General features: G+C 42.4%; 1 protein-coding gene across 2 annotated transcripts in view; it reads right to left on the bottom strand.

The window, feature by feature from the left end:
• Positions 1 to 1,629: 1,629 nt before the first annotated feature.
• LOC118375720 (transient receptor potential cation channel subfamily A member 1-like) overlaps positions 1,630 to 10,333 on the bottom strand; it is a 115,980-nt gene continuing 107,276 nt past the window's right edge. For both annotated transcript variants that reach the window (XM_052498886.1, XM_052498889.1), the window contains exons 23-28: positions 7,910 to 8,039; positions 7,152 to 7,334; positions 6,060 to 6,128; positions 5,684 to 5,785; positions 3,518 to 3,618; positions 1,630 to 2,146 (exon numbers count right to left, since the gene is read on the bottom strand). In XM_052498886.1, the coding sequence (XP_052354846.1) occupies positions 1,945 to 2,146; positions 3,518 to 3,618; positions 5,684 to 5,785; positions 6,060 to 6,128; positions 7,152 to 7,334; positions 7,910 to 8,039 (787 nt within the window). In that variant the 3' untranslated portion in view covers positions 1,630 to 1,944. The remainder of the gene's footprint in view (positions 2,147 to 3,517; positions 3,619 to 5,683; positions 5,786 to 6,059; positions 6,129 to 7,151; positions 7,335 to 7,909; positions 8,040 to 10,333) is intronic.

Genomic DNA, 10,333 nt, shown 5'->3' with positions numbered 1-10,333 from the left:
CATCAGATGGGACTATCCAGACCATCTGTATATCAACAGATGGGACTATCCAGACCATCTGTATATCATCAGATGGGACTATCCAGACCATCTGTATATCAACAGATGGGACTATCCAGACCATCTGTATATCATCAGATGGGACTATCCAGACCATCTGTATATCATCAGATGGGACTATCCAGACCATCTGTAGGTCATCAGAAGGGACTATCCAGACCATCTGTAGGTCATCAGATGGGACTATCCAGACCATCTGTAGGTCATCAGATGGGACTATCCAGACCATCTGTATATCATCAGATGGGACTATCCAGACCATCTGTATATCATCAGATGGGACTATCCAGACCATCTGTATATCATCAGATGGGACTATCCAGACCATCTGTATATCATCAGATGGGACTATCCAGACCATCTGTATATCATCAGATGGGACTATCCAGACCATCTGTATATCATCAGATGGGACTATCCAGACCATCTGTATATCATCAGATGGGACTATCCAGACCATCTGTATATCATCAGATGGGACTATCCAGACCATCTGTATATCATCAGATGGGACTATCCAGACCATCTGTAGGTCATCAGATGGGACTATCCAGACCATCTGTATATCATCAGATGGGACTATCCAGACCATCTGTAGGTCATCAGATGGGACTATCCAGACCATCTGTAGGTCATCAGATGGGTCTATCCAGACCGTCTGTATATCATCAGATGGGACTATCCAGACCATCTGTATATCATCAGATGGGACTATCCAGACCATCTGTAGGTCATCAGATGGGACTATCCAGACCATCTGTATATCATCAGATGGGACTATCCAGACCATCTGTATATCATCAGATGGGACTATCCAGACCATCTGTATATCATCAGATGGGACTATCCACACCATCTGTATATCATCAGATGGGACTATCCAGATAAAGTGGGGCTAAGAGTTCCATTGTGATTTCTCGCCAGATATACAGTGTGAGTATTTGATTTGATACTTTTTATTAGTTCCATGCAAAATTACAGCATTCAGTTACAGCAGGTTTCAAAAGAGTTAAAAATATAAAATATACACACAAACTCCAATAATTTGTTACTCAAATGCAACCACACACTATTTCAAGTTATTTCAATCTCATGCAATCACCCACTATTTCAATCTTATGCAATCATTATTACATGCATTTGCCATGAGGGAGAGAGTGAGTGAGTGAGAGTGAGAGTGAGAGAGAGAGAGAGAGAGAGAGAGAGAGAGAGAGAGAGAGAGAGAGAGAGAGAGAGAGAGAGAGAGAGAGAGAGAAAGGGCAACCAGTGAAGAACAAACACCATTGTAAATACAACCCATATTTATGCTTATTTATTTTATCTTGTGTCCTTTAACTATTTGTATATATATATATATATATATATATATATATATATATATATATATATATATATATATATATATATATATAATATGACATTTGTAATGTCTTTACTGTTTTGAAACTTCTGTATGTGTAATGTTTACTGTTCATTTTTGTTGTTTTTCACCTTATATATTCACTTTGTATGTTGTCTACCTCACTTGCTTTGAGTTAACACATGATGCCAATAAAGAATTGAATTGAGAGAGAGAGAGAGAGAGAGAGAGAGAGAGAGAGAGAGAGAGAGAGAGAGAGAGAGAGTGACAACAGAATGGCTTAATTACATTCTGAATAATAAATGAGATAATTGAACAATCAAATTGCATCAGAACTAGTATCCCTACTGATAGCTCATTCATGCTAATCATTCTATCCTACAAGACATTTTAAAATCAGTTCAATTATTGTATTTTTAACAGATGACAATCTACTGTATTTTAAATGTGCTATAATATAATAATATGTCTTAATAGCGGTAATATCGTAGTTGTAGTGTAGTTGTTGTATAGTTGATGGTCACTCAAACGTTCTTGTTCTTGATTGCCTTGATTAGCGGGATCCACTTCGAGCATTTGGCTCGACCCCAGTTTGACATCTGCCTGTGACCTTTGACCTCTGTGGGCCCGTCATGTTCGTCTGCCTCCGAGGTGATCTCCATCTTCTGGATCATCAGCTTCATCAGGTCGTGCTGCTTCTCCAGCACACTGGATATCTCCTTCAGTCTGTATGGGATTATATAGAGATACACACACTGGATATCTCCTTCAGTCTGTATGGGATTATATAGAGATACACACACTGGATATCTCCTTCAGTCTGTATGGGATTATATAGAGATACACACACTGGATATCTCCTTCAGTCTGTATGGGATTATATAGAGATACACACACTGGATATCTCCTTCAGTCTGTATGGGATTATATAGAGATACACACACTGGATATCTCCTTCAGTCTGTATGGGATTATATAGAGATACACACACTGGATATCTCCTTCAGTCTGTATGGGATTATATAGAGATACACACACTGGATATCTCCTTCAGTCTGTATCAGGGATTATATATAACTGGATATACATGGGATTATATAGGATATAAATCTGGATATCCCCTTCAGTCTGCATGGGATTATATAGAGATATCTCCTTCAGTCTGTATATAAATACTGGATATCTCCTTCAGTCTGTATGGGATTATATAGAGATATAAATACTGGATATCTCCTTCAGTCTGTATGGGATTATATAGAGATATAAATACTGGATATCCCCTTCAGTCTGCATGGGATTATATAGAGATATACACACTAGATATCTTCTTCAGTCTGTATGGGATTATATAGAAATATAAATACTGGATATCTCCTTCAGTCTGTATGGGATTATATAGAGATATACACACTAGATATCTCCTTCAGTCTGTATGGGATTATATAGAGATATACATACTGGATATCTCCTTCAGTCAATAACATATAAATATACACACAGGATATCTCCTTCAGTCTATAACATAGAAATATAAATACAGGATATCTCCTTCAGTCTATAACATAGAAATATAAATACAGGATATCTCCTTCAGTCTGTATGGGATTATATAGAGATATATACACTGGATATCTCCTTCAGTCTGTATGGGATTATATAGAGATATAAATACTGGATATCTCCTTCAGTCTGTATGGGATTATATAGAGATATACACACTAGATATCTCCTTCAGTCTGTATGGGATTATATAGAAATATAAATACTGGATATCTCCCTCAGTTATTAACATAGAAACGTATATACTGGATATCTCCCTCAGTCTGTATAGGAACATATCCAGTAATTATATTTCTATCTCCTTTAGTCTATAACATAGAAACACACACACAGGATACCTCCTTTAGTCTATAACATAGAAACACACAAAGGATATCTCCTTCAGTCTAAAACATATAAATATAAATACTGGATATCGCCTTCAGTCTATAACATAGAAACATACAGACTGAAGAAGACCACTAGAGGCTGCTCACACACCATACAACCCCTAGCCCACCTTTACACACACCACACAACAACCGTTTCTGATCGTACCTTTGCTTCTGTTTGCGTAGTTTGGCTTCGACAGAGGTTGAAGTTGATGAGTTGGTCAATAGATGAGTACGCACTTCGTTGGCTTCTCCTTGACTCCAGAACTGCAGTATATAGAGACCAAGCGGTTACCAGTGAATACTGCACAGCCCTTGAATTATTAGGTATAATAATGGAGAAACTAAGAAGATCATATATGTTGAATATACAATACCAGTCAAATGTTTGGACACACGTACTCATTGAATGATTTTTAAAATTTATTTTTACTATTTTCCACATTGTAGAATAATAGTGAAGACGTCAAAACTATGACATTACACAAATGGAATCATGAAGTAACCAAAAAACAGTGTTAAACAAATCAAAATATATATTTGAGATTCTTCAAGTAGACATCCTTTGCCTTGATGACAGCTTTGCACACTCTTTGTATTCTCACAACCAGCTTCATGAGAAATGCTTTTCCAACAGTCTTGAAGGAGTTCCCACATATGCTGTTGGCTGATGTGTTGGTATTCAGGCCAAAGAGTTCAATTTTGGTTTCATCAGACCAGAGAATCTTGTTTCTTTAGGTGCCCTTTTACAAATTCCAAGCGTGCTGTCATGTGCCTTTTACTGAGGAGTGGCTTCCATCTGGCCACTCTACCATAAAGGCCTGATTCCTGGAGTGCTGCAGAGATGGTTGTCCTTCTGAAAAGGTTCACCCATCTCCACAGAGGAACTCTAGAGCTCTGTCAGAGTGACCATCTGGTTCTTGGTCACCTCCCTGACCAATGTCCTTCTCCCCCGATAGCTCAGTTTGGCCGGGCGGCCAGCTCTAGGAAGTGTCCTGGTGGTTCTAAACGTCTTCCATTTTAGAATGATGGAGGACACCCAGGTGTTCTTGTGGAAAAAGTTAAAAGTTCTGAATTCTTTCCCGAAGACACTGTACATGCTGTCAATAGACACCTACATACAGCTAGCCTGTAACTCTGCTCTAAGTGATACAGCCTGTAACTCTACTCTAAGTGATACAGCCTGTAACTCTACTCTAAGTGATACAGCCTGTAACTCTACTCTAAGTGATACAGCCTGTAACTCTACTCTAAGTGATACAGCCTGTAACTCTAAGTGATACAGCCTGTAACTCTAAGTGATACAGCCTGTAACTCTAAGTGATACAGCCTGTAACTCTAAGTGATACAGCCTGTAACTCTAAGTGATACAGCCTGTAACTCTAAGTGATACAGCCTGTAACTCTAAGTGATACAGCCTGTAAGTGATACAGCCTGTAACTCTAAGTGATACAGCCTGTAACTCTACTCTAAGTGATACAGCCTGTAACTCTAAGTGATACAGCCTGTAACTCTACTCTAAGTGATACAGCCTGTAACTCTAAGTGATACAGCCTGCCTGATACAGCCTGTAACTCTAAGTGATACAGCCTGTAACTCTAAGTGATACAGCCTGATACTAAGTGAGCCTGTAACTCTAAGTGATACAGCCTAAGTGATACAGCCTGTAACTCTAAGTGATACAGCCTGTAACTCTAAGTGATACAGCCTGTAACTCTAAGTGATACAGCCTGTAACTCTAAGTGATACAGCCTGTAACTCTAAGTGATACAGCCTGTAACTCTACTCTAAGTGATACAGCCTGTAACTCTAAGTGATACAGCCTGTAACTCTAAGTGATACAGCCTGTAACTCTACTCTAAGTGATACAGCCTGTAACTCTAAGTGATACAGCCTGTAACTCTACTCTAAGTGATACAGCCTGTAACTCTAAGTGATTCTGCTATTTATGTTTTAATTAAGTCATTTTTTTTGTTGCCTCAGCTTTTGAACGTTTTGTAGTTTTGTAGTTGTATACACTCAGTGTTATAATCTACAGTGATCATCCTCCGTTCTCTATGTGATACAGCCTCTAACTCTAAGTGATACAGCCTGTAACTCTACTCTAAGAGAAGACTAAGAGAAGACATCAATCTACACCAGTCACCAATAACTATACCTTTCAATTTAGGTGTTGTTTTCCCTCCAGTGAATGCGACTCTGAGCACTTGGGTTACGTTCAAACAGTGTCTCTGAATAGGAGAACTCTTCTACTAGAGCATTAGTTTCATCTTGTAGATTTGAATCCTACTATGAGATGATTTACGTATCCAGGGCCAGGCACCATACCTACCTTGGAGCACTTGCGGTTGGGATAGATGGTGATGGATGACTGGTCCACTCTCTTCAACAACCAGTATGGCATCTTCTCCTCCAGATTGGTGTGGAGTTCAATCTGACATAGAGAGACATCATTGCCTTCAGTCATCAAAATCCACAAGGAATTTTGTCATATTGAGTATTTGGAGAAAGGTTGAGCTATATTTTGGTATACTAGTACAATATGAAGAAGAAGTGATGTTGACCCAATCAGAACAAACTTTACAATGACACTAAAACAAGTACCCATTAGCTATTCAAAATGTCTAAAATTCCTCAAAAGACCCTAAAATAAGCATGCAATTATAAAAATCTTATCAAGTGGACTTGATTGTTATCCAGCTACAAACCTGCATGGCTATTCTCTTCAGAGTGGCACTTCTCTGTACCTCAGCGATGTCACCGACAGCCAATCCAATCTGTAGTACACACAAAGGGACACCAATAGGAACCATCAATATTTTGATAGGTTGTCAGCTATCCATTGACAATTAGCATTGACCTCGCATAGTCTCTTTCCCCTGCGAAAAGTGGGTTTGTCTTTCAATAGTCTAAAGCGGTTTCCGCTCCATGTCTCCTCCCATTCATCAATAAAGAGACAAGGAATGATCTAAGGAAAAGAGACCAGAGAGGGAGCCACTTTCGAACTGTTGAGATTAATCCCTTAGATCAATGGTGTCTAACTCATTAATCTGCCAAAATGAAGACAAAATTCAATGCAGACATATCATTATTCAGCCTGGTCTCATTGACTATACATAACATATTACATGTAGGGGGATACCTAGTCAGTTGTACAACTGAATGCAATCAACTGAAATGTGTCTTCCGCATTTAACCAGACCCCTCTAACCACACACTATGCTGGCCTTTTATGCAGAGTTGCAAAGAAAAAGCCATATCTCAGACTGGCCAACAAAAATAAAATATTAAGATGGGCAAAACAACAAACGCTGGACAGAGGAACTCTGCCTAGAAGGCCAGAATCCTGAAGTTGCCTGTTGACGTTGAGGCTGGTGTTTTGAGGGCACTATTTAATGACAGTTAAACACTTGTGAGGCGTCTGTTTCTCAAACTAGACACCCTAATGTACTTGTCCTCTTGCTCAGTTGTGCACCGGGGCCTCCCACTCCTCTTTCTATTTCGGTTAGAGCCAGTTTGCGCAGTTCTGTGAAGGGAGTACGTTGTATCTAAAAAGATAAATTGGATGAGGTTTTTGGTGCAGGCCGGGACATCAATAATTTTTTATTTAACTAGGCAAGTCGGTTAGGAAACAAATTCGACGGCCTACAACGCTGGGCCAATTGTGCGCCGCCCTATGGACTCCCAATCACGGCCGGTTGTCATACAGCCTGGATTTGAACCAGGGTGTCTTTAGTGGCTCCTTAGACCACTACACCACTCGGGAGCCCCAGATACTGGGTCATCATGGAGAGACTTACCATCATGTTCATCAGCAGGATCGGCATGAAGATGATAAATATAACCAACATGTAGAAAGTGATGAAGGGAAATGGAAATTTGTTGTGTTGGTACATGTCCAGAAAATTGCTTTGGTAATTCAGTTCCCCGACCATCATCACAAAGATCTGGATCACTGACAAGTCCAGTCGCTCAAACTCTTCCTAAAAAGACAAACGTGAGAAGGAAAAAAACAGTTAGGCAGAACAGAACAGAACGGAGGGAAAGCTCAAGGCCATCAGACTGCTAAACAGCCATCACTAACTCAGAGAGGCTGCTGCCTACATTGAGACCCAATCACTGGCCACTTTAACACATGGACCACTAATCACTTTATACAATGCCACTTTAAATAATGTTTACATTACTCATATCATATGTATATACCATATATATATATATTTATATTTTTTAGAAATACTCATTCATCCCTTTACATTTGTGTGTATTAGGTAGTTTTTGGGGAATTGTTAGATTACTTGTTAGATATTACCGCACTGTCCGAACTAGAAGCACAAGCGTTTCACTACATTTGCATTAACATCTGCTAACCACGTGTACGTGTCCAATAACATTTGTTTTGATTTGATTAGATTTGACTTTAAACAGATTTTAGTTCCATCGCCTTTCCATCTCATATATCTTCATTGATTTGAGGAAATTACAAATGACCTAATGTAGGACTTATACAAAACAACGTGTTTAAAATGGGAGCACTATTTCTAATGTCTCTTGTCACCTGGTTCAGCATGAGGGCATAGAAGACCAAGGCAAAGGCCAGCATCAGAAAGAAGAATAGCAGTAGGATTTTAAACAATGTCCTTGCAATCTCCCGAAACATCACCACGTAGATCCCAAAGTGCTCAAACCTGGAAAGAGAAAACACAGTGCCCATGAGTACTGACGTGGACCCATGAGTACCGACGTGGACCCATGAGTACCGATGTGGACCCATGAGTACCGACGTGGACCCATGAGGACCGACGTGGACCCATGAGTACCGACGTGGACCCATGAGTACCGACGTGGACCCATGAGGACCCATGAGTACCGACGTGGACCCATGAGGACCGACGTGGACCCATGAGTACCGACGTGGACCCATGAGGACCCATGAGTACCGACGTGGACCCATGAGTACCGACGTGGACCCATGAGGACCGACGTGGACCCATGAGGACCGACGTGGACCCATGAGGACCGACGTGGACCCATGAGTACCGACGTGGACCCATGAGGACCGACGTGGACCCATGAGTACCGACGCGGACCCATGAGTACCGACGCGGACCCATGAGGACCGACGTGGACCCATGAGTACCGACGCGGACCCATGAGGACCGACGCGGACCCATGAGGACCGACGTGGACCCATGAGGACCGACGTGGACCCATGAGTACCAACATGTGAAGTTAATTTGACCCTATCAAATTGAGTGTCCAATGAAAGCTAAGAGTCTATATTTCGGGGTGTGTGTGTAGGTGAAAACAAGTAAAAATGTAACACAAATGTTTGCTGTTTGCCTTCACTCTGTCTTCCTCCTCCCTGGGCCTGCTGTTTAAAAGTACCACCAATAACCTGCCTGTGTGCCTTCACTCTGTCTTCCTCCTCCCTGGGCCTGCTGTTTAAAAGTACCACCAATAACCTGCCTGTGTGCCTTCACTCTGTCTTCCTCCTCCCTGGGCCTGCTGTTTAAAAGTACCACCAATAACCTGCCTGTGTGCCTTCACTCTGTCTTCCTCCTCCCTGGGCCTGCTGTTTAAAAGTACCACCAATAACCTGCCTGTGTGCCTTCACTCTGTCTTCCTCCTCCCTGGGCCAGCTGTTTAAAAGTACCACCAATAACCTGCCTGTGTGCCTTCACTCTGTCTTCCTCCTCCCTGGGCCAGCTGTTTAAAAGTACCACCAATAACCTGCCTGTGTGCCTTCACTCTGTCTTCCTCCTCCCTGGGCCTGCTGTTTAAAAGTACCACCAATAACCTGCCTGTGTGCCTTCACTCTGTCTTCCTCCTCCCTGGGCCAGCTGTTTAAAAGTACCACCAATAACCTGCCTGTGTGCCTTCACTCTGTCTTCCTCCTCCCTGGGCCAGCTGTTTAAAAGTACCACCAATAACCTGCCTGTGTGCCTTCACTCTGTCTTCCTCCTCCCTGGGCCAGCTGTTTAAAAGTACCACCAATAACCTGCCTGTGTGCCTTCACTCTGTCTTCCTCCTCCCTGGGCCAGCTGTTTAAAAGTACCACCAATAACCTGCCTGTGTGCCTTCACTCTGTCTTCCTCCTCCCTGGGCCAGCTGTTTAAAAGTACCACCAATAACCTGCCTGTGTGCCTTCACTCTGTCTTCCTCCTCCCTGGGCCAGCTGTTTAAAAGTACCACCAATAACCTGCCTGTGTGCCTTCACTCTGTCTTCCTCCTCCCTGGGCCAGCTGTTTAAAAGTACCACCAATAACCTGCCTGTGTGCCTTCACTCTGTCTTCCTCCTCCCTGGGCCAGCTGTTTAAAAGTACCACCAATAACCTGCCTGTGTGCCTTCACTCTGTCTTCCTCCTCCCTGGGCCTGCTGTTTAAAAGTACCACCAATAACCTGCCTGTGTGCCTTCACTCTGTCTTCCTCCTCCCTGGGCCTGCTGTTTAAAAGTACCACCAATAACCTGCCTGTGTGCCTTCACTCTGTCTTCCTCCTCCCTGGGCCAGCTGTTTAAAAGTACCACCAATAACCTGCCTGTGTGCCTTCACTCTGTCTTCCTCCTCCCTGGGCCAGCTGTTTAAAAGTACCACCAATAACCTGCCTGTGTGCCTTCACTCTGTCTTCCTCCTCCCTGGGCCTGCTGTTTAAAAGTACCACCAATAACCTGCCTGTGTGCCTTCACTCTGTCTTCCTCCTCCCTGGGCCAGCTGTTTAAAAGTACCACCAATAACCTGCCTGTGTGCCTTCACTCTGTCTTCCTCCTCCCTGGGCCAGCTGTTTAAAAGTACCACCAATAACCTGCCTGTGTGCCTTCACTCTGTCTTCCTCCTCCCTGGGCCAGCTGTTTAAAAGTACCACCAATAACCTGCCTGTGTGCCTTCACTCTGTCTTCCTCCTCCCTGGGCCAGCTGTTTAAAAGTACCACCAATAACCTGCCTGTGTGCCTTCACTCTGTCTTCCTCCTCCCTGGGCCAG

Source organism: Oncorhynchus keta, chromosome 4, assembly GCF_023373465.1.
Source record: "Oncorhynchus keta strain PuntledgeMale-10-30-2019 chromosome 4, Oket_V2, whole genome shotgun sequence".
Classification (NCBI taxonomy): Eukaryota; Metazoa; Chordata; class Actinopteri; order Salmoniformes; family Salmonidae; genus Oncorhynchus; species Oncorhynchus keta.
Note: the sequence above shows the minus strand (reverse complement) of the source record. Positions and strands in the feature narration are given on the sequence as shown.